We start from the raw sequence: 22,043 nt of genomic DNA, 5'->3' as shown, positions 1-22,043 counted from the left end.
TAAACAAACTAGCGCAACAAAGAGTAGGCTTCAACATAAAAAGAAATTATTTGCATATTCCAGAAACTGTGGTAATTGAAGTTGTGTGAAGCACTTTGAAAGTAGCCACCAATCCAGGATCGTTTCGCGTTCTGCAAGGCGTTGTCTATCTGGCGCAAGTGTGTTTGTGTGTGAAGCGAGCTTTAGGTTGTAAACAATGACAGCAGCAGGATGACTGATAGTACGATGGTGACGGCCACAGAAAAGAACAATTATTTTTCGCACTACAGCGAGGGAGCGCTACAACCCGTTACGACCTGGGCCGGTCCCGAATGCGGTACGATAGGGCGGAATCCCATGTGCTTTCACCTTCTAAGCAAGTCCTTTTTTACGCCGTGGAAACCACGCCAAGGACAACGGTGAATTTGACTATTATTCGCGTGGTACATTCCGGTCCATTCCCTGCGTCTGCGGCACGTGATCTCGTTTCCTTTAAGCTAGCTGTATTGCTATGCAACGTGGAACACGCGCCAATCGTCTCACAGCGTTACTAGGCGTTGCGACGACGGGAGTATGTGCGTCTGAGTAGAGTATGGGGTTAATGGTGCTCGAGGGTCCTGGTTCAAATCCCGTCATCGGACACGTGAGGTTCTTTCGTAGAAGCGGCCTCAAACGCGGCCGTATTCCACATATAGCCGCCTCAGAGGGGCTCGTGTTATCCAGGCTGAATGCTTCGCGGTTAGATGTCAATAGAGACCACCGCAGTGACAGTGCACCGACAGTCTGGTAACGCCGCGATTGCGGTACCGCTAACCGCTAACCAACTTCACCGAAGCTCGCCGTACTGTTGAATGCGAGAACGGCTGCTCCGTCGTGTCGACCACATATAGATCCCGTGACACGTGCGTTGAAGGTCGCCGCCACGTCCCACGACAGTGTGTTTGCCATCCCACGATTCTCCCAGCGGCGACGCACTAGGCTCCCTGCCTGCCTTGCCTGCCTTGCCTGGATGGATGGCCAGGAATTAGCGATGCTAATGGATGACCCGTCGCATGCGGGACAAGCACGGGCCGCGGGCCCGACGTCGCGTCAATCGCGGGCACGGTCACGTGTTCCTCCACTTCAGCCTTTTTGCTTCCGGCATCCGCTGCGGTAAAGCACGAGTGACGATGGTGGATGAGTCTGCCTGCGCATTCTGTGCAGGCATATCCTGCGGCTGACGCTTTGACCACGAAGGCCATGGGCCGCGTTATGTAAACATTCTACTCCATCGACTTTGTTCTTTTTTTTATCACCCATCGCAACGAGTAGCCCACGCCGGTGATAATGCAGCACGACGTCATGCCCGCCCACAAGGATGGGCAGCAAGGAATGGTAAATGAAAATGTTTACGCCATGCTGACCCAGCATGATATATATATATAAAAGACAGACACACAAACACACCGATCGGCCAAACAGATTTTTTCGAACCTCTTTATGGCAGGGGAATTAACATATCTTCCAGGCAGAATACCGACGCGTGTATGATAGCTCGAGCGTGCCATTTGAATAGAATACAGTTGATGAAAGGGAAAAAAAATATATTGCTAGCGGTCCGCCTTCATGCCGCAGAACGTGCCATCTGGCACTCTTACATCTACAATCTCGGCTCCGCCTGCCGCAGCCTCTCCGTCTTGGATCTTCAGTGGTCCCCAAGGCAATCCCCATCCGTTCGCCGGCCTTCGCGGTGAAGATGTGGAGGATTGACTTGACAACTACGACCGGGTGAGTTCTACCAACCGTTGGCAGGCGGCGATGAAGCTACGCCACGTCTCTTTCTATCTCACGGGCCTAGCTAAGACTTTGGGCTCGATAACGCAATGCTGTTCTAAACTGAAATTATTCCAAAAGCCCGGACGTCAAATTGGCGTGGCTGTTCGCGCGAATGGGGACGAGAACCCGCGACGTTTTTCAATCAGCCTAATCAGCAGCCTTAATCGTTGCCGGAAGTATGTTTTGCTTGCTTTTTTTTACTCCTAAAGGGGCCGTATAGCAACATTATCTTCGATATAAACACCTAATGAAAGAACACTTGTGTGTTACTGAAAGCGAATTTGCTTTCTAATCTTTTGACGCAAGAATAGTTGAAGCGCACTTCACAGTAAACGTAAGTATTGCCATTTTTCGAGCCATAGACACACGTGCGTTGAATTACGCATCCAATCCATTTCGCTGCGCACATTTAAGGTGGCGGCTACATGAAAACAGCTGATTGGTTCCGTGACCCGCATTTAGCGTACCTTTGCCCGTAACGCTGCGCGGTCAGATTAGGTCTAGGCTACCACGGTGTTCTCTCGCCCGAGAAGAACTTTTGAAGCTGGGAATATCATAAAAACCGTCAAAGGCTAGTGTAAGGTGAGTGAATATGTTTCTCTCTTGTGCATAATGCCTGAACAGTAGCGTATGAACATCTGCGATGATCGCGTAACGTTTACCGTTGGCTTTATTGATAGAGGAAAGGCAAGAAACTGTGAAGATTGAAAGGCGGTGCATCTGAAGAGACAGCTGGTAAGGAAACATTTTTTTTTTTTTTTTGCAAACGGTCATGATTACCTCCACATGTTGGCAAAGGCCGCAGTGATAAATTGTCCCGGCGTGCTGCATAAAATATTTCTGCGAGGTTTCAACTTACCCGGGAAAATGTTGTGGTGTCCTTTTTTTTTTCTCCTAAGGCAGTGTTTACTTTTTCAGTGGTTTTTGGCTGCGATGATTTTTCTTGGCTTCCATCCATGATAATGAACCGGTATTTTTTACACAGGAGGGCACAAGAAATCTATCCTGTTTACTTATTTTGTTTTAAGGATCATCAACTGGGCAGCAGCCACTGGAGGATGCGGACTGCAGAGCAGGGGACTAATGTGCATGGCGGCTGGCGGAATACCCGTAGGGGTTTCCTTTGTAGCTTCCTGCTGCGGTCGGGTGGATGACAAATTTCTTTCCTTTGAGGGATCTTTCTCCACCTGGCGTGCTTCCGCACAATTGATTAGCCGTGTTCTTCCCTCAGTCGACTTTGTTTCCCATTCCCGATTGAGGGGGACCAATGAAAAAAACTCAGTGCCCTTCCACTCTGTGAAGGATGACCAGCGAGGCTGTGTATGTGGGCCCCTTAATGGCGAACTGCACCTCCGCCGCGGGTCGACCCGGCATTACACTATCTCCCGGACCGGCCCATGTTTGGGGAGTGCTTAACGCCTGCTTCATCTCCACCGCGGGTTGGCCCGGCATTACACTATCTTTGGGACAGTCCCATGTTTGGGGAGTGCATAACGCCTGCTTCACCTCCGCCGTGGGTCGGCCCGGCATGGCACTATTTCCGGGACCGGCCCACGTATATGGAGTTTTTTTTTTTGCTTACCTCGCCAACAGCGACACGAAAGATATCCTTGGACGGTACAGGTATACAGCTTCGCTGTAGAAAGTTGCATGCCCAGCCTGAAAGAGCGCGTCGACTCCAACACACAGTGCGGGGCCACAGTCGGCAAGCAGTATATGATGAAAACCAAAATATGCATAGGCTTGGCCTCAAACATTTACCAAACACGACATTTGAGAAAGAATCTGGATTCGGACCAAAGGTGAGCCCGTGTCCTCGAATTCATTATTTCAGTGTGCCTTTGCGAACGATACACAGACATGACTATCCAAGTATGCGAATAGCCGAAATGCGTCATGCGTGAGGCTCGGACTGCATCCAGGCTCCTCTCGCGCTTATCTCTGGGCGCGCTGCGCCCCCTGGCGGCGCCTTCCTGAAGTCTGCGCATGCGCAGTGACGCATACATTACGCAGTGACTCAAGCTGGCATCAAAGGGGTCCATTTATGCAGGGTGTGAGGCCGGGCCAGTTGGAGAACGCCTTAAGCCCTGTCGCCGCCATGGTGCGCTCTTGTCTGCTCGTGATAACCATATTGTCTTGCACGTGTGCAACTGATTGCGATCAAGTGCGCGAGAGTATATACTCATAGCCTTTTTTTGTAATAAACACCAGTTGGAAATAGCGCTTGTCCTTGTCGCCCTTTTGTGCCCCGTGTTCACACTTGCGCTGGTCACTTCACCATTGAAGAGCCGCACATACCCAGGGGCACATGCTTACGTCAAGGGCCCACATTTTAGACTGCGAGATCGTCGGCCAACGTTTTTCGTGGGATAGCTAGATGACTACATAGCCGGAAAGAACGCTGGTGTGATAATGCTAAGAGCACTGTTCGCAATAATAAACGTTCAAGGTAGGTAACAGAAGCGTTTATGGAGACGAAGTTAAACACCTAGACAGAGAAAATTAGGATGCTCATGTATCCGCCAATTCGAAGCGGTGTCCGTGATACCTCGCGAATGCAAGTTCAATTCATGCGGGCCTTATATTTTACGGTTAATTGAATTGCTGATGGATGTTGGGAAATGGCAGCAAATGTCGATTGCGTTCTCGAAAAAAATGTGCCCAACCAATGGCGGAACGAAAAATGTGGTGCAACAAAAACATAAACAAACTCTTGCAAACTTTGACGTCTGAAGCAATGCAACAGCGGCAAGATATCAGTTCGTAAAAAACTGACGCTCGTTCACCGCATGGTTCACTCTAACATATGTGAATGACGCCCCGCCCAACAAGAAACCAAAAGAAGGAGAGAGAGAGCAGAATCCACTTTGTGAAACAGCTTTCAAATAAGTGCCATCCGGTGAAAGCTCATTTTATGGCTTAGCATTAAAAAGAAGGAAGAAGTGAATTCGTATCTGACGTAGTTGATACAGAAAATATTGCCACGGAAACAAAGTTAGAAACCTTGCAAACACATTGACAAAGCAAAAAAGAAAAAGGATGATTTAACTAGGTAATGTTTACGGACAGCGCACAGTGGCACTGAAAGGAAGTAAATCTGGACTGACGCAAAAACGATACGAGCAGAGTGTCATTTCTGCTTCTGGAATGCGAAAATAACGAAACAACCGGAGGAAAAACGGGAAAGAAAATTCACTCGAGCTATTTAGCGCTAGTCTGAAGCGGAAGTGCTGAAGACGACTTCCGTCCACGGGAAGCTTTACGAGCGAGTGCCGCACCAGTTCTCCATTTTTTACGCGATCATCGACAAGCAAGATTATAGCTGAGAGCTCGCTGGAAGGCAGTCTCATCGGAGACGAAACGTATAGTCAAAGTATAACACGATGTCATACGCGCACACACACATAGAAAAGAAAGAAAAAGAAATTGTAAGCTTCGCCATAAGGTCGAAACAATCACAGCGATAAATTTTGCCGTACGGCTCAAACTCCTGGGACGGTGCTCGCCTGTACGCTGGTACGACTTGCTGCCGCCACGCCACAAGTAAGGCAACTGCATGCTGCTTCGCAGAACGAACAGCGCTCGGATTTTCGTATGCCGCTCTCCGCGACACTTGAAAAACCTTTTTAATGGTCCCCCTTGAGCAAAGTAAACGTACTTCTGCAAGAACATGTGCAGGAATCGGTAGGTGGGAGCCGTCGTGGAGCTAGCGAAACGGAAGCAAATAAGATACGTCGGACGTATCTTTAGCTTGGAACGAGCGAAGGTGCTGCTCGAGGAGAGCACGCCTGGTATTTACTACGGCCCCTACTGCTCCCCCGGGAAAATCAGTGATGTTATTTTGTAGGTATGGTCCTCTGTGACTAATTGACCTAGGTAAACGTGTTCCTGCACAAACTCCAGAAGCTGACTGGCGATCATGAATTCTTGTTTCCTTGCCAGGCAATTAAACATTACCTTTGTCTTCTGCACTTTAACCTTCGTCCCCACTCTTGCACTTTCTCGATTAAGGTATTCAATCATTTGTTCAGCTCAGTAATCATCTCCAGTAATGCTGAAAAGGACAATGTCCTCTGCAAACCGAAGGATCCTGAGACATTCGCCTTTGGTCCTCACTCCTAAGCCTTCCCAGTCTAGTACCTTTAGTACTTTTTCTAAATAATATAATGAATGGCATATGAGAGAGTGTCTCCTTGCCTGACCCCTTTCTTGATAGGTAACTTTCTGTTTGTCTTGTGGAGAACCAGGGTAGCTGTGAAATCTTCATTGATATTTCATTAGATATTCCCCTATGCCTCCTGTGCTCCTTGATTTCGGAATGCCTGCATGACTGCTGGTGCTTCAACGGAATCAAATGCCTCTTCATAATGTATGGATTTCCCGACTAAAATTACAACAGCGAGCTTTGGTGCTGCGATCGTTCAGCCATGGTGAGAATGACGGTCAGTACACGGATTTTTGTGATCTGAGTGCCTGTGGCTTCGTTCGTTGCGGCTTTGTTTACAAGGCTTTGTGTGCCTTTGTCGGTCTAACTTAAGTAGCATTGCTATCGTCAACCAGAGCTGAAACTTCGCCTGTCAACAGCAGAGCCGTAACGTACCGCCTAGCGATCGGAGGAAACAGATTCCAGTAGCACGTGCTGCAATTTGGCGTCACCAAAGTGACGGATCATTTTGAGGCCCATGTGTCCATCTCATCACCATAGTGGGCACCCTCGTGGGAGAGTGTAGCAGGGCATGCGCTTCACGTAACACGCATGGTCATGATAGGTCATAGAGAGAGCTAAGCTGGGTGCATGGGGCGAAAGAAAACGTTATTACTGCATGCGTCTGCTATCGTATAAACTGTCGCGCCATTTTTGTGCCTTTGCAAGCACATGCCGTCTAGATATATCACATATTTAATTCAAAGTGCCGCAGCGCCTTCTGGCTAGTACTGGTTCCCCATACTTCAATGCGTATCATTATAGGGCGAGCCAATCGAAAAGCTCCGTGTGAAGCCACAAAACGCCTTCCCCAATACAGGGTGACGATGCGCAGTTTAAGCCCACTGTGTGCGCGGCTGGTATAGCTGCCATCCGGAGTACAGTCACATCAGGACCATTAAATAGGCGTGCCGATACAGAACATTATACGAGCCCGTCCGCTTTCGTCGTTCCCCATGCGCCATACGTCAAAAAGGAGGCGTTAGACCTAGGCCGGAAATGCCTAAGCTTATACTAGAACAGGGATAGCAAGCAGTATGGAGCACCTTGGCAAACACCAGACCAGACAGGATGGAATGCGACTAAAGGAGATGCGCCACTCGCGCATTAATTACACATGCACGCGCAGCCGTCCCCCCTCCGCTATCTGTGACGGCGTCACCGCGTTCGTTATGACGAGCCGGGCATCCGCAAACAAATGAAGCGGAGCCTTCCTGAACGGGAACTGCCGAAGATATTTGTGGCATCATCTGGCGGTCGGCGGGGTCCGGAATATATACGTTCGGCAATATAAATATGTCCGCGTCTCTGCTTGTACTCCTGAAGCGTGTACAAATAAGTAACGCGTACTGCGTCAGCGTAACCCCCGCACACATCATTACATGGCCGCGCATAACGCATTCCGCAAAACACCGACTGCCATATAATGCTACGCATACCTTGGACAGTTCCTGTTCAGGGAGGTTCCATCTAATTTTTGAAACGCACTAAGAGAACGCGACGGCACGCGCGTGCCCAAGTATCGTGAATTGTTGCAGTTTGATGCAACAACTTCAACGCCGTTTTGAAGCCAGTAGGAGTGAGTTTATGCAGATCAATGTTATAACCATGGTTCCAATGCTGGCCTGCGCCTCACGTGGACATTCACGCCAGAGTTGCTTCTAGTAATTTTTGTAGGAAACTCTCCGCTGCAGACGTCTGTGACGTCATTGGGGAGCAGCGATGGAGTGAGTGGCTGAAATTGCTGCCAGCTTCACGTGCTTCGGGAGCTCAGATTTGCCGGTCTTCTTTTTTTTTTTCCTTCTCGGCTTCTTGAACTTCTATCGCTGTTTGAACGAGGGTTTCTGAAGGAAAGACCATTGCCGCGACGACGTACGGGGAGGTGGCGAGGGAGTGAAATATTGAAGCTAGTAGAAAAACCAAACGATTTATTATGATAATCAATTCACGAGGCTCCATCGCTTTTACGCAATTAATGCTACATGCGCGGCAGGGATACGGGATAATTAGGAGAGCGATCTTGACCTGGGACCCTTGCATATGTTAAGGCGCAATCGCTAATCGGTGCCTGCGAAAAATTGCCAGGGAGAGTGTTAACGAGCTACCGTCCAGCGATAAATATATATTTCTTTCTTCCTTCGCCATCATCGACGGAGGGTGGGATGGGACAGGGGTTTAACCCCCTTTCCCCTGTTTTCCCCCTAAGGAGAACTGCTGGACCAGTTTTCAATAAAGTTTATTCTCTCTTTCCCTCTTTTTCGTCGCTGCGCCTTGCTCAGAATGCGACATCTTCAGTGCCGCACAAATGTGCCGTGTTTCAACGAGAGAGAGAGAGAGAGAAAGAGAAAACTGGCCCGTGCGCCATTAAAACCCATTAATCAATCAGTAAAAGATAACAAAAAGGTCTGCAGGTTAACCAAAATGAAAATTTTGGTTTCGTGCTCTACACTGAGGAACAAAGGCGTAGAAGTGCGAGAAAATATTGTGACGTAGCAGTTATAAGGACCTTTCATTAAACCGAGAACGTGGTCAACACCCAGCGCAACCCACGGTAGTGATATTCGCACCCAGGTGACAAAAGCGAGAGAGAGACAGAAGAAAGGGAAAAGGCAGGGAGGTTAACCAGATGGGAAGATCCGATTTGTTACCCTGCGCTGGCGAGAGACAAACCTACGGTGATGACGACACTGTACATCTGAGGAACCAGCGAGTATGAAATGGCCACAATATACTATATCTAGAGTAGAAACACACTGTCGCAGCATGTATCGCCGCGAACTATCACTGGACAGGAATCATGCCCAGCACCATGAACACCCATTCAGACTAGTCTTTCGTCCAGGTATGCCGTCATTAAGAAAAAACGTAGCCGTGTCTTCGTCGCCCACTGCTGCAATATAATTGCTCAAACGCATCTATTATAAGTTCTTCTAGCCTCTTGACTACTCTGAGCTGGGGTTCAAATGAACCCTGAAAACAGTGATATCTTGCTTGAGTGCTCCGATAAGGATAGATCTATACTTTTAAAGAGCTTCGCGCAGTGTGGGCCACGCAAGCATGATGTAGCGAGAGTTCACGTAAGTCTCAACTGAACTGCTCGAAAAAATTCCCGATTTCCCATTCTATCCTACTGCGATCTGAGAAGCAGTAATGTTGTGGCGTGTGCTTCTGTGGCCATGAAATTGTGAACGTATGTCGGGTCCCTTTTGAGTGCCGAAGTAATCCGCAGAAAAAACACTTCAGCGAACGCCATTAACTAGGAATACCGGACAAGGGCCTCCCTGTTGAACGTGGTAAACGTGTCCTTGCGGCAAGAAGCTCTGTCTGTACGGCGCCCATGTATTCTCTTGTTGTATGTGACAGGCTATTTCCGTGGCGATTTACGTCAGAACTGCGAGTATTTTTGTGCAGACCTGCAGTCCGGGTGCAACTGAGGCACTAAGGCGAACCATGCATGTACAACGTGTACTAGGTAGGTCAGTGACGAATGTTCACCCACCAAGACCCGCAAGCAGCTGGAGTTCCAGCCTGCTAGAGTTGTGTACAGTGTGCAAGGACGTACGCATTGGCGACGAGTTGGTCACATGAGCTTTGAAGGTTCCCTAAGCTGTCGGCTAAATCCTAAATAAAGAACAGCGCTAAACGAAATAGACATTAACTATTATTGAAGGTAAAGCCTTCGTGCTTGCGGAAGGTTTTTCCTGCGTAACACATGGTTTGAATAAACAGGGCAGAAGAAGCCGAGCACCGGATTCATGTATAAGGTTAAAAATTATGGGGTTTAACGTGCCAAAAGCACTTGCTGATTATGAGGCACGCCGTAGTGGAGGACTCCGGAAATTTCGACCACCTGGGGTTCTTTAACGTGCACCTAAACCTAAGTACACGGGTGTTTTCGCATTTCGCCCCCATCGAAATGCGGCCGCCGTGGCCGGGATTTGATCCCACGACCTCGTGCTCAGCAGCCCAACACCATAGCCACTGAGCAACCACGGCGGGTGTGTAGAAGGTTAGGTTAGCCGCCTAGAAACATCGTGGTGTTTGTTCTTTGCCATGAGAAAATTATCGCAGGCAAAGTCTTGCTCGTTTCTTTGATGTCGTTGTGCAAGAGCTTGCTTGTATCGGAGCAATGTTTTTCTTTTTTTCTCCAGGAAAATTCTCACAGACACGAGAGACGCCACTTTTATGTCGCCAGGATGACATCGAATGTATAATGTTCTCTTTTCACTAAGTAAGCTGCATTGCCCCTGTCTCATGTAGTTGTGATATGAAAGGAGTGGTACCTTGTTTTCGCATCTTTTCAGACACATTGTGTACACATGTTTAGACGAGCGAATAAATAGACAGTTAAAAATAATTACCGTGTGACATGTTTTGCCTGGCTCCATTTCCAGATGTAAAGGTCTGCCTGCATATCGCCAATAAAAAATACACCGAAAGGAATAAATGATGACCTCAGCGGCTGCAGAATTCTTGCGGTCTTTGACCCTTTCCCTACTGTGGGCAAAATATGTTTTTTGTAGGTTACGCGATATCTCTTCTTTTTCTTAAGGAACCACTGCACTCAATATCTTATGTACTACATAACTAAAAAGCATAGTGATTGCACTTTTCACACATAAATTTGTATTAACTAGATATATGTCACAAAATATTAACTTCTCAGATTCAACATTGCCGGGAAAAAGTGAACAAAGTTTGTCAATACATGCTTGTATCGACTAAAAAAGAACTGTTACAAAAATTATGAGATATACAAAATGTATTGCCCTCTAATGCGCACAATCTACGAAAAATAAAAAAAATTCATTGAGCAGGTCTTCAACTACAAAAATTTAACTGCGAGCACTACAGTTGGGCGTGCCATGCATCCAAGCAGTTTTTTTTTTTTTTTTATTGCGATAAAGGCTTGCCCTTAAGGCATAATGCATCCAAGCAGTTCCTCGATGTAAAACATAGCGGAAGCTTGCATGTCTTGCAATAAACTCTTGTTTTCTGCTCAATTTTCCGGTTGTTGCAGCATTTCTTGCAGTTTCTATAAATCGCGATCTCTGCAGGCTCTCAAGCACTCCAAGAGCCAACAAAGACGGGCCGAAACAATAAGCGAAACTAATCGGGCTGCGGTTGCCATTGTTTCTGGCTGGTTTGCGTCATCGTCGCTTTCAGAGTCGAAATTCTGACGAAAAGGCAGCATCCTCAGACTTTCTGTTGCTTCTCGATCCGTCGATAAAAGCCAGCCGCTGACGCTGCGGAACCACGTGATCTGCAATCTTTCGAAGCGCGCACGCGCGTGCCGCTTCCTCAGACGGGCATTTTGCTTTCTACTTTGACGATCGCGAAACTTAAGACCACTGCCAAGCGAAAAAAAGAAGCGGGCTGCTTAGAAAACAAAAATATAGTTCTCCTCCATGTCCGATGGCGCGGTGTGTCCGTGAGCGGCGCAGAAGGCCTCGAATGAGGCCTTTCAAACCATCGATAGCGGGCTAACGATGCCCAATAGACGCGGTAAGGAAAGAGTTCGGCCGCCAAAATTGAAAGAGAAACGGTCACAAAATTTTTGCAACGAAGAAAATAAAACAACAAATCAGACAATAAAGATGAGAGGAAGCGACGTGCTTTTACACATTCGAATGGACCACATCCACCTGCAATCGACCCCCGAGCTCTCCTAGGTCGGTCGGTCACGAACAATCGTCCAGAGAGCTAACACTTGGAAGAGTAGAAAGATAAAAAAAATAATAAAATAAAAAGAAAGGAACGGAAGGGTTTCGTGTTGACGCCTTGTGCGATACAGGAAGTGAAAAAGAAGAAAAGACACCCCCTTCTCTTGCGATCTAGGGCTGAAAAGACCTCGCTCCCGATTCGAGAACGAATATGGCGTAGTTCTTTTCTCCCTAGGATCTTGCCTGTTCGGCTCGCCCTTGTTTGTGTACGCTTTGTTCGATTCCCGGAAGAACGTTTCGTTCGAGTCTCAGAAGCAGAAGAAGAAAGGCCCACGAGGCTTCCCCTTTATTCCTGCTCTCTCTACTTTGGCTGGTTCTCATTCTCCTCACTGCACTTGAAAAAGGAGCCACCAACCGACGGGGAAAACGAAACAGATTGTGTTTGTTCCTCTCAATCGACTCGCGACGACGTCCGCACAAAAATACGTTACGAAATAAAAAGACATAATGCTCGTGGCCGTCATAGTGTAAACGATGGACACTCAAGCAACGAAGAAAGGAGGTCCGGTGAATGAATGTGAAAATGGGGGACACCGCCAAAGCGCTCCGAAGAAAAGGTCCGAAGAGGGCACTCTCGACTGGAGAATGGATCTGTTGATTGAGTCCTCTGTGTCGCGACGGCGGATAATGGTGGGCGTCAACTGGCAGAAGCGGTAGGCCGTGCGTCAATCTCGCCCGCCGCCCGTGGATCATAATGGAACCGAGAGAAGCATCGAGGGCGGAAGCGATTGATCGCCCCTAATGCTTGGAATTAGAGGAAAGGCACGACCCGTTGAAGCGACGGTTCAGGATGGAACAGCGGGCGGAAGTAAAGGTCAATTCATTCCAGATAGCCCAAGGAATAATTTTCGATACAGTTGTTTCGACACTTCGAAGCTCTTAAGATCGGGAAAGTTAGCACGAAGGCTGTATTAGCGTTTTCTAAAAGTATGCTGGAACAATTTTTCGGTTGTAGGTGGGTCGAGAAACCAATTATTAATTAAATAATTACTGAACTAAATATTTCTTACTCAATAGCGTTTCATTGTATTCTTACGGTTGAGCTGTATATGTCTGCCCTCCAATACATTTTTCAATGTCGGTTAAACTTCGTAAAGTAGCGACGCTCTCCTCCTCCGCCGTCACTCCTCCTCGTTTCTCCTCTCTTTCGCGCTCTCTCCTCGATCGTGGCGCCGCCTATACTGCTGGAGCGTAGCAACGGCGCCAACATGAGCTCCTCGCCACTCCGCAAACGCTTCTAGAGCAAGTGTTACTTATGCACGGCGCCAGGGCCCACGCGCCAGGGCCCACGTCATAGGCCGATAGCGACGCGGTGTCGGCCCCGACCAGAACGCGTGAGGAGGAGGCGGCATTCTACAAAGCGTACCACTACTTTACGAAGTTTAAGGGGCTTTATGCGCCTCAAAACTCCCGCGCCCTCTATTAGGAGGCACACCAAATTAGTAAGGCATCTGCGGACACTTGGCGTAGGAAGAGGAAAGCTAAGAAACCACCCGATACATAGCTTCATGCAATAATTACTAGACGGAACTCAGGCGCTAGTGCCTACCGAAGCTGCAATTGGGGCGGTTCAGCCAGCGTGGGAATTATGGGAAGTAAATAGATTTGCCTAAACTTCTTCCTCCTGACTTTAAACAAAGCAGCGCGTCATACACAATTGGATAAACATTGCTAAAATGATCCGCCGGCAGGATTCGAGCACAGGACCTCTAGCACGGAAGCCCGACATCGAAATGATTACGCGACGGACGCACGCGGACAAGCGGTATAGAGCGTCCTTATGAATTTCTTGCGTGCAAGCCAGCATCTTCAGACGCTTGGTGCGTTTCAGTTTGGATATCTCGATAGGTAGAGCCGCCATTAGTGGTGATTGTCCGTGTTCGCAGAGTACTATACGGACACGCAAAGGAAAAGCCCCAAAATAAGTAAGCTTTTACACTCACTGGTGTGCTTTGCCTTTTTTTTAGCCTCCGCTGGTAGCCCAGGTTCAGGCAGTGGAATGGCGCCGATTTATTTTTGTACAAATGTGCAACTCAAGGCAACAAATAAAGTAAATAAGCTCTTGAGGTGAAGTCCGGCCACGGAGCACGCGGTGCCGGCAAAAGAAGATCTAGCAGGAGAGGCGCGAGCTCGGCGTTCGAAACAAAATGAGCCATTCTGAAGGGTTAGCCTTGCAGAGCTTCGTGTCTCAGGTATTTCCTGTTGTTGCGGCATTAATTTTTGTTCCCGTGGACTGATGTTAGGGCTTTCTCTGGTTGGAGCAATGAAGAATACTCGCAGTCGAACGCGCGCGTGGAATGAGAGGGTATCAGCAGGAAGTTAAGGACACGCCTTTGGCATCCTTGGGACATTTGATTGATTGAATGATTGATTGATTGATTGATTGATTGATTGATTGATTGATTGATTGATTGATTGATTGATTGATTGATTGATTGATTGATTGATTGATTGATTGATTGATTGATTGATCAATCGCCGCCGCGACACTACTCCGGCGAGAGGCGCAGTATCACAGGGCTCTTGTTTAATTTTGTCCATGCGCCTGGAGCTTTTTTTCTTTTTTTACCGTGAAGATAAATTTAGGTACACGAGCGATTTTTTTTTCTTGTGTTTCGCCCTGTGGAAACCATTGACGCGAGCAACCACCGCACATATAATCTTTTTCCAGTAATGCTTCAACTACAATCGGAAAAATTTTTTGAAAATATATTCGACTTAAGTGCAACGGCATTCCGCATAATCTCACAAAATATGCGAAACGGAATTCCATAAGTTTCAACCTTTTACTGTTCACCCGCCGTGGTTGCTCTGTGGCTACGGTGTTGGGCTGCTGAGCACAAGGTCGCGGGATCGAATCCCGGCCACGGCGGTCGTTTTTCGATGGAGGCGAAATGCGAAAACACTCGTGTACTTAGATTTAGGTGCACGTTAAAGAACCCCAGGTGGTCGAAATGTCCGGAGTCCTCCACTACGGCGTGCCTCCTAATCAGAAAGTGGTTTTGGCACGTAAAACCCCACAATTTTTTTTTAACTTTCTACTGTTTCAGTAGGCATTAAAGCAGGTATGAGTCTGTGGAAACACGATCCAGCTAATAGGCACGAGTGTGTGAAACACTGTTCCGGGTAATGAACGCTATTTCACGGAAACAGAGTTCCAGACATTTATTCTCATCTGAACTTCGCAAGTAAAAAAAGTGAAATAATTTGGTTTCAAATCTGTTCTCCATAGTCTCTTGTGGAAGGGTTTGAACGCCATCAATCAAACCTCCTTACTGCCTTGCAGCTGTTCAATGTTGTTACTGCTGCGATTGCCCGTAACGCGTAAAATAACACATAGCCAATGTGAAAAGCGATAGCACTGTTTTGTGACTTGCAATGAATCACTGGTTTATTCCGTACTTTTTCTTTTTTTTTTTTTTACTCTTTCGGGCGTGATAACACGTAACGAAAATCCGTGCTTGATCAGCTAGGCTCGATGGCCCGTAGCACTATAAATATGCGCTCATCTCTTGCTTCCTACAAGAAGCATACAAAATCGAAATAACAGCCTCAACTTCTTTTCCGGTGCGATAACGTTGAATCGTTCGACAAAGAACCGAGAACATTGTCGTGGTGCGTTCTTGGCAATTTTTCTTCGTGAGTACTTGACAGTGTGTTTCGTGTGCATGTGATTTTCTGTCTTTCTATATTTCGCGCAACTTCTGCCTTGCGGACGCGACCTATATTTCGCGCTCAATTTGACAGTAATCTGCGCCTTTAAGAATTATTCCTGTATATTGTACATTTGCGTATACCGACGCTCAGCTTGCAACGACCAACGGCCAACAGTATTTGTAAGTACTAAAGAAAAAGATTAAAAAGAAGGAGGGGATGTCAGTAGTCTGGAAACGAAAGGAAAAAAAATGAAATCAATGAGAAAGCGATACTTTGATGCCGTTATTTACGAAGCGTAAGCGATCGAGAGCTGCAGGGCCGTTTTGTGCACGGAAGTGGTCGCGGGTAAAGCGCCTACGCGAGGAACCGCCGCCTGTCCCTGGCGCGGGCGTCAGGTGGTTCTTGCGTACGCCGTCAGTTGCACTCTGCAGGACTACGGTGAAAAACGATGCCCCCGTTTATGTTTGAGGAAACAGGGCAGCCCAGAAAGCATGAAAGATCGTACAAACGGACAAAACCAACGCTGGGTCGTTCGCACTCGGCGCAGTCTTACAAGGCTACATTAACTGGAGTTCTACACGCATAAAAAAAACAACAGAAAACTAGAAACTCCTCTTGATGCTCGCAACGCTCGCGCGTCACTTTTTCCACGGAAAAACTGACCCGTCGTATCTCATTACAAATTCATTGTTTGGTTGGTTGATTGTTTGGTTGATTCATTGGTCGACGAAACAATATATTCATTGATGAATGCGAGGATGGGAAGATGACTAGAGATATCGAAAGAAGTGGAGCAATTCTATGACGGCCTGCAAATGGAAGAAATTGAAACAAGAGAAGGGGCAGGGGGAGAAAAGAGAATAAAGAAGTGCGACTGAACAAAATGGAGTCTGTGTTCGGCAGCTACTAGGTGCAGTTTCATTACATATTTTGGCGCAGTCGACAGGATGCGATCCATGATGCGAGTAACCTTCTTCGTTCAGCCAGCCGAAGATAGCCTCGTCTTCACGAAGTACGCGTTGCCTGGAGACCCGCCGGTCGATCTTCCTGTCGACGTGATGACAGTCGAGCCCGTGTCTGTCGTTCTGCAGAAGGAATCTGTGTCTCTGGACGAACTCTTCCAATAAGGGTCTGTGAAAATTTATCTTCAAGTCTCCCTTTTCAACGTCCTTGTGCTATCGCAAGTAGAGACGTCGCATTGGAGTCAACTTATCATTCAGACATCTCCGTTGCTCATCAAGCGATTCAACTTCAACAAAAGCAAGTTTCCCAGCAAAATGAAATGATTCAGACTCGTATGAGTCTAAAAAAAAGCGTTCAGGTTCTGCAACCTGAACCCTTTCATGGTTTGTCGGAGAATCCAGAAGCTTGGATTGCGTTCTTTGAATACACCTGTCGACAAAACGGCTGGGACACAGACGAAAGCAGAGTGAACCATATGCTCCCTTTTCTAAATGGCATCGAGAGAACGGTACGAGCTGTGTATCACGGAACTTCAGTGTGATGCATCGAGTACATGGAAGGACAGCTTTATCTCGTCATTCCACGGCAGCCCGCTTGAGCGATGGGAACAAGTTATACTTTATCCCTACAGTTCTGGAGCGGTGCTCGAGTATTTCTTCGAAAAGGCGTCGACTAGTTCAACTTGCAGCGCCGGAACTTCCGCTAAAGTCTGTTATAGCGCTGATAATACGTGGCCTACCTCGGCAATTGCAACGACAAATTGAAGCTGCATCACCAAACACTATGGAGGCTTTGCTGGAGTCACTTCAAGAGATTGCATGCCATTGGAACACCTTAGACTTCCGTCAACCAAAGGACCAGGCAGGATTCCGTAAAGGCTACTCAACAATAGACCATATTCACACTATCAATCAGGTGATAGAAAAATGTGCGGAATATAACCAACCTTTATATATAGATTTCATTGATTACGAGAAAGCGTTTGATTCAGTCGAAACCTCAGCAGTCATGGAGGCATTGCGTAATCAGGGTGTAGACGAGCCGTATGTAAAAATACTGAAAGATATCTATAGCGGCTCCACAGCCACCGTAGTCCTCCATAAAGAAAGCAACAAAATTCCAATACAGAAAGGCGTCAGGCAGGGAGATACGATCTCTCCGATGCTATTCACAGCGTGTTTACAGGAGGTATTCAGAGACCTGGATTGGGAAGAATTGGGGATAAGAGTTAATGGAGAATACCTTAGTAACTTGCGATTCGCTGATGATATTGCCTTGCTTAGTAACTCAGGGGACCAACTGCAATGCATGCTCACTGACCTGGAGAGGCAAAGCCGAAGGGTGGGTCTAAAAATTAATCTGCAGAAAACTAAAGTAATGTTTAACAGTCTCGGAAGGGAACAGCAGTTTACAATAGGTAGTGAGGCACTGGAAGTGGTAAGGGAATACATCTACTTAGGACAGGTAGTGACTGCGGATCCGGATCATGAGACTGAAATAATCAGAAGAATAAGAACGGGCTGGGGTGCGTTTGGCAGGCATTCTCAGATCATGAACAGCAGGTTGCCATTATCCCTCAAGAGAAAAGTTTATAACAGCTGTGTCTTACCAGTACTCACATAGGGGGCAGAAACCTGGAGGCTTACGAAAAGGGTTCTACTTAAATTGAGGACGACGCAACGAGCTATGGAAAGAAGAATGATTGGTATAACGTTAAGGGATAAGAAAAGAGCAGATTGGGTGAGGGAACAAATGCGAGGTAATGATATCTTAGTTGAAATCAAGAAAAAGAAATGGGCATAGGCAGGACACGTAATGAGGAGGGAAGATAACCGATGGTCATTAAGAGTTACGGAATGGATTCCAAGGGAAGGAAAGCGTAGCAGAGGGCGGCAGAAAGTTAGGTGGGCGGATGAGATTAAGAAGTTTGCAGGGACAACATGGCCACAATTAGTACATGACCGGGGTAGTTGGAGAAGTATGGGAGAGGCCTTTGCCCTGCAGTGGGCATAACCAGGCTGATGATGATGATGATGATGGATAAAAAGGAAGCCACAGCCACGTCGCAATGCCCAAGGGGCAACCCGACGTGGCTGTTCTATGAGTGGTTACCAAGAGGGAAATTACCATAGGTCGTTCCATACCGCTTTGCAGCTCACACTCCCAGGGTTAATTCTAGAAGATAAGCATCAATACCCCAGAAAGTGGATAGGAAAACAGCGCCGAGGTAATTCAGTTGGTAAGAGCATCGCACGCGTGCTCTTACCAACGTGTGCTTGTGCCCCTCTTGCGTGCAGTTGTTTCTTCATTCACTTTCATTTCCATTAATATATTATTTCAGTGTTTATTCCGTAAGTGCAGGTAATTTCCCCTGTGCTGTCCTTGGTTTCTTTGTTTGTTGGCTTCTTATGATATGAAGAAAAATCGGGTACTTTACCGCCAGGCGGGTTTTCCATGTGTTTTAAAGGAAACAATCCTGTGTGGTGAGACCAACCAATGCCAACGGTGGCCAAGTGGCTTTTGGTGATTTGCGGCTGATGACGAGGTCACGTGATCGAATCCCAACTTCGGCGGCCACCTTACGGTGGGGTTGGATTGCCAGGTCTGTTGAATTGGTCGAGGTGCATCAGCGGATTTGAGAAGAAGACAGGTTTTGCCTTGGTAGACGATGCACGCGCGTTTCTTGTTCGGCTGCGGGGGTGCCTTGCGGTGGTATCGTGGGCACGTGCAGACCTCCGGTTGCACGCAGGAGATTCTAGGTCGCAGATTGTGACCCAACAGCGCAGCCAAGCTGTCTGGAAATACCGGGAAGAGAAAAGCTTTCCACGATCGCACTTTTCAATATTTTATTTCACCGAATGCAGCACAAAGATACTGTTCCTGAAACATACCTAAGCCACCACTCCCGCGGTCGAGGGGCTACAGCGGTAATAGGAGGAGCCTGTCCTCGTTCCTTTAGTGTTTTGCGGCCGACGACAAGGTCGCGTGGTCGGATCCCGGTTTCGGCGGCCACATTACAGCGGCGTTGGATTGCAGAAACGCTTCTTTACGAAAATTTGTCTTCTTCGTTTTCATTTCCATTTTGGTGCATTAAGTATACGAAGCCTCTTCGCTCAAGCAATAAACCTCACTCTTATTAAATTCGCCATTTCAGTTAGAGGAAAACTTATTTTCACCGTGTTTACCGTAGCTTCATTGTCTGGTTGACACGAGATATTAAAAAAGAAAAGTTGCTCAACGAGGAGTCTCGTTTGCGCGAACATTTCGGCAAGGGCCATTGTCTTCGTCAGGCCCTTGCAATGACAAGTCCTGTTGTCGACACCCTCGCATCAGCGATACGACTTCCTCGACCCGTCTGACTAACTTCAGGTCTCCGTCAATGTTCATGTGACGTTCCACGTCGCTTGAACTTATACGAAACAACTCGCACATCCGTGCGCGGAAGGTGACCGTTGCTGTAGCATCCACAGTGCCACCGAGAAGCTGCTTGCATTATCGCACAGCAAACGGGAAATGCGGACAGTTGGCCATTTCCTTTTCTACCTCTCAGTTTTAACGACGACAGCGGGCGAAGAGAGGTTACTTGTTTTTGAAAGTAGGAGAGGGGAGCGTGGGGTTTGCACTGAATCTAGGAACTGTATTACCTGGTACACAGTTGAGCGGCGCAGTTTGGCTGTCACGTCGCCGGTTCGGCGCCCATTAAGCGGGTGCTTTGGGACTCCATAGTCCTTGTTACAATTGTAGCCTCTGCCGTTCCCCGTCTCCGTTGGGCCTTCGGGACGGCCTGCGACCGGCGATAAGCTCGAGCACTCCGTGAGTGCCGTTACGCGCACTACTGTGGGCGTAACAGTGCAGGGAAAACTAAGAGCCTCTGCTTCCACGGCTGAAGTGGCTCCGCCGCGATTCGGCCCCGTTGCTGTGCTGCAAGAAGTTGTAGCCGTAGTCAGAGAACGTTCAAAAAATCAACCGCGCTTACTATATATATATATATATATATATATATATAATAAACCCGCGCGCACCTGCTTGGGCTTTCTGTGAATCACACGCAGGGCGCCCTTTATATTTTTCGTTTCTTTCCTGGTTCAAGAAGAGCTCTGGCTCGGCAGCGTGCACTCAGGGGGTTATTTTAACTTTGCTTACGGTCAGTATAACACAAGTACATGAACAACAACAACAACAAACCAAAGAACGCTGTTTTCACATTCCTGATTTGCGAATTTGCAAGTTCGCTACTCAGCAAGGTGATAACGGTTTCGCGACAGATGTACGATTCTGCATATTAGAAGGAAAGCTAAAAATCGGCAAGAATGCAGTGATTCCTCCGAGTACGTTTAACGCGTCAGCAGGAGGCATCTGCAGCGCACAAGCCCGCGTGACCAAGGACAACTATAATTATTCGCGATGCCGACATACGTCGCGACCTGGGCCTGCTGCCGCGCGTTGCCTGTCCAGCGGCATTTCGAAACACGTGACTATACGTGTTTCGAAACGTCACTAGACGTCACTACTCCTCTCCGAGTCTGTACGACATTCATATCCAGCGCGGCTAACCATTTGCTCACAGTGCGCGATATGGCGCAGAGCCTTCAGCACGACCCAGCTCTGAACTGCACACTGTCGAAGGGGAATACCGTTGTAGAACTCAGGTGCTCGGAAACTTGCTTCAAACCGAAGCTTTCTTGGCAAACCCTCCCGGATTTTGCTGATCGTGGCGCTGTCTTGCCGGATGAGGCCTCTAAAAGGACATCACTCGCATAACAAATCGGCTTCGGTGTACAGACACCCGAACATCATCTATAGATGTGCCGGTGGCTGGTTCAGCTCTTTCCGAAACCACGTCATGAAATAACATACCGCAACTTTATATCCCCTCTGCAACAAATGTGCGACTTCCAGCGCGGAATTGACTTATCAAAGCGAAGCGTTCTCTTCCATCTTTCTGGGGGTTCCGGGATCCGGGGTTCCGTCTTTCGGGGTACCGAAGTAAATTTGGCGACCCGCCGGCATTGAAACGCTAGGCCAATGCCGCATACGGCAAGGAGACAACGCAAGCTGCTCGCGGGGCCGGACCGGCTCTGACCTCGGAGACGTGACAAAAGGCGGGGGGAGGGGGTCGGCGACATTGACGACACAGACGCTCTTTTTCTTGCCAGTTTCGGTTTCAAGCCAAAGGGAACTAATTGTTCGCGTAGCTCCCACATGAACAACGCCATTCAAAATTAGATCGTTGGGATATGTTGGGTCGAGGACGGGCCCCGAAGTACACATTTGCTTTAGCCACCTATTGTTGGTAATTAGAAAGTTAATTATCGTAACTTCGCTAATTACGCACGTAATTGCGGAAACTGCTCCATGTCTAGAGGCTGTCAATCCGTACACTCGAATGGTAAACATAACGTTACCTTGATTTATAATTTCCTCATTTAAAAAATTTGGTGCGGCTAAAAAAAACACCCTGTATACAGGGTGAGCACTTATCAGTTATCCCGAATATTTAAAAAATCGCCTGTTGCGAATACCGTAATTCTAGTCTGTCAGTTGGATTATTCGGAGAAGCGGTTGTAACTTGCACGAGAATTTGAAGCCCATTTTCAAGTAATTAAGAAATCTCCCTAATTAACTTCTTATTTACTTTCGGCGCATATTGAAAATTACAAATTGTAGCAGGGGATATTGCGAGGCGTATCCACTTGGAACAA

At 47.6% G+C, this 22,043-nt stretch overlaps 1 protein-coding gene across 1 annotated transcript in view; it reads left to right on the top strand.

The window, feature by feature from the left end:
• Positions 1-22,043, top strand: part of LOC129383807 (uncharacterized) — a 145,591-nt gene that overhangs the window by 20,551 nt on the left and 102,997 nt on the right. The window contains exon 2 of the mRNA XM_055068691.1: positions 1,646-1,746. Within this exon, the coding sequence (XP_054924666.1) occupies positions 1,646-1,746 (101 nt within the window). The remainder of the gene's footprint in view (positions 1-1,645; positions 1,747-22,043) is intronic.

This window comes from Dermacentor andersoni, chromosome 9, assembly GCF_023375885.2.
Source record: "Dermacentor andersoni chromosome 9, qqDerAnde1_hic_scaffold, whole genome shotgun sequence".
Classification (NCBI taxonomy): domain Eukaryota; kingdom Metazoa; phylum Arthropoda; class Arachnida; order Ixodida; family Ixodidae; genus Dermacentor; species Dermacentor andersoni.
The sequence above is the reverse complement of the archived record's forward strand: the minus strand, read 5'-3'. Positions and strand labels throughout refer to the sequence as shown.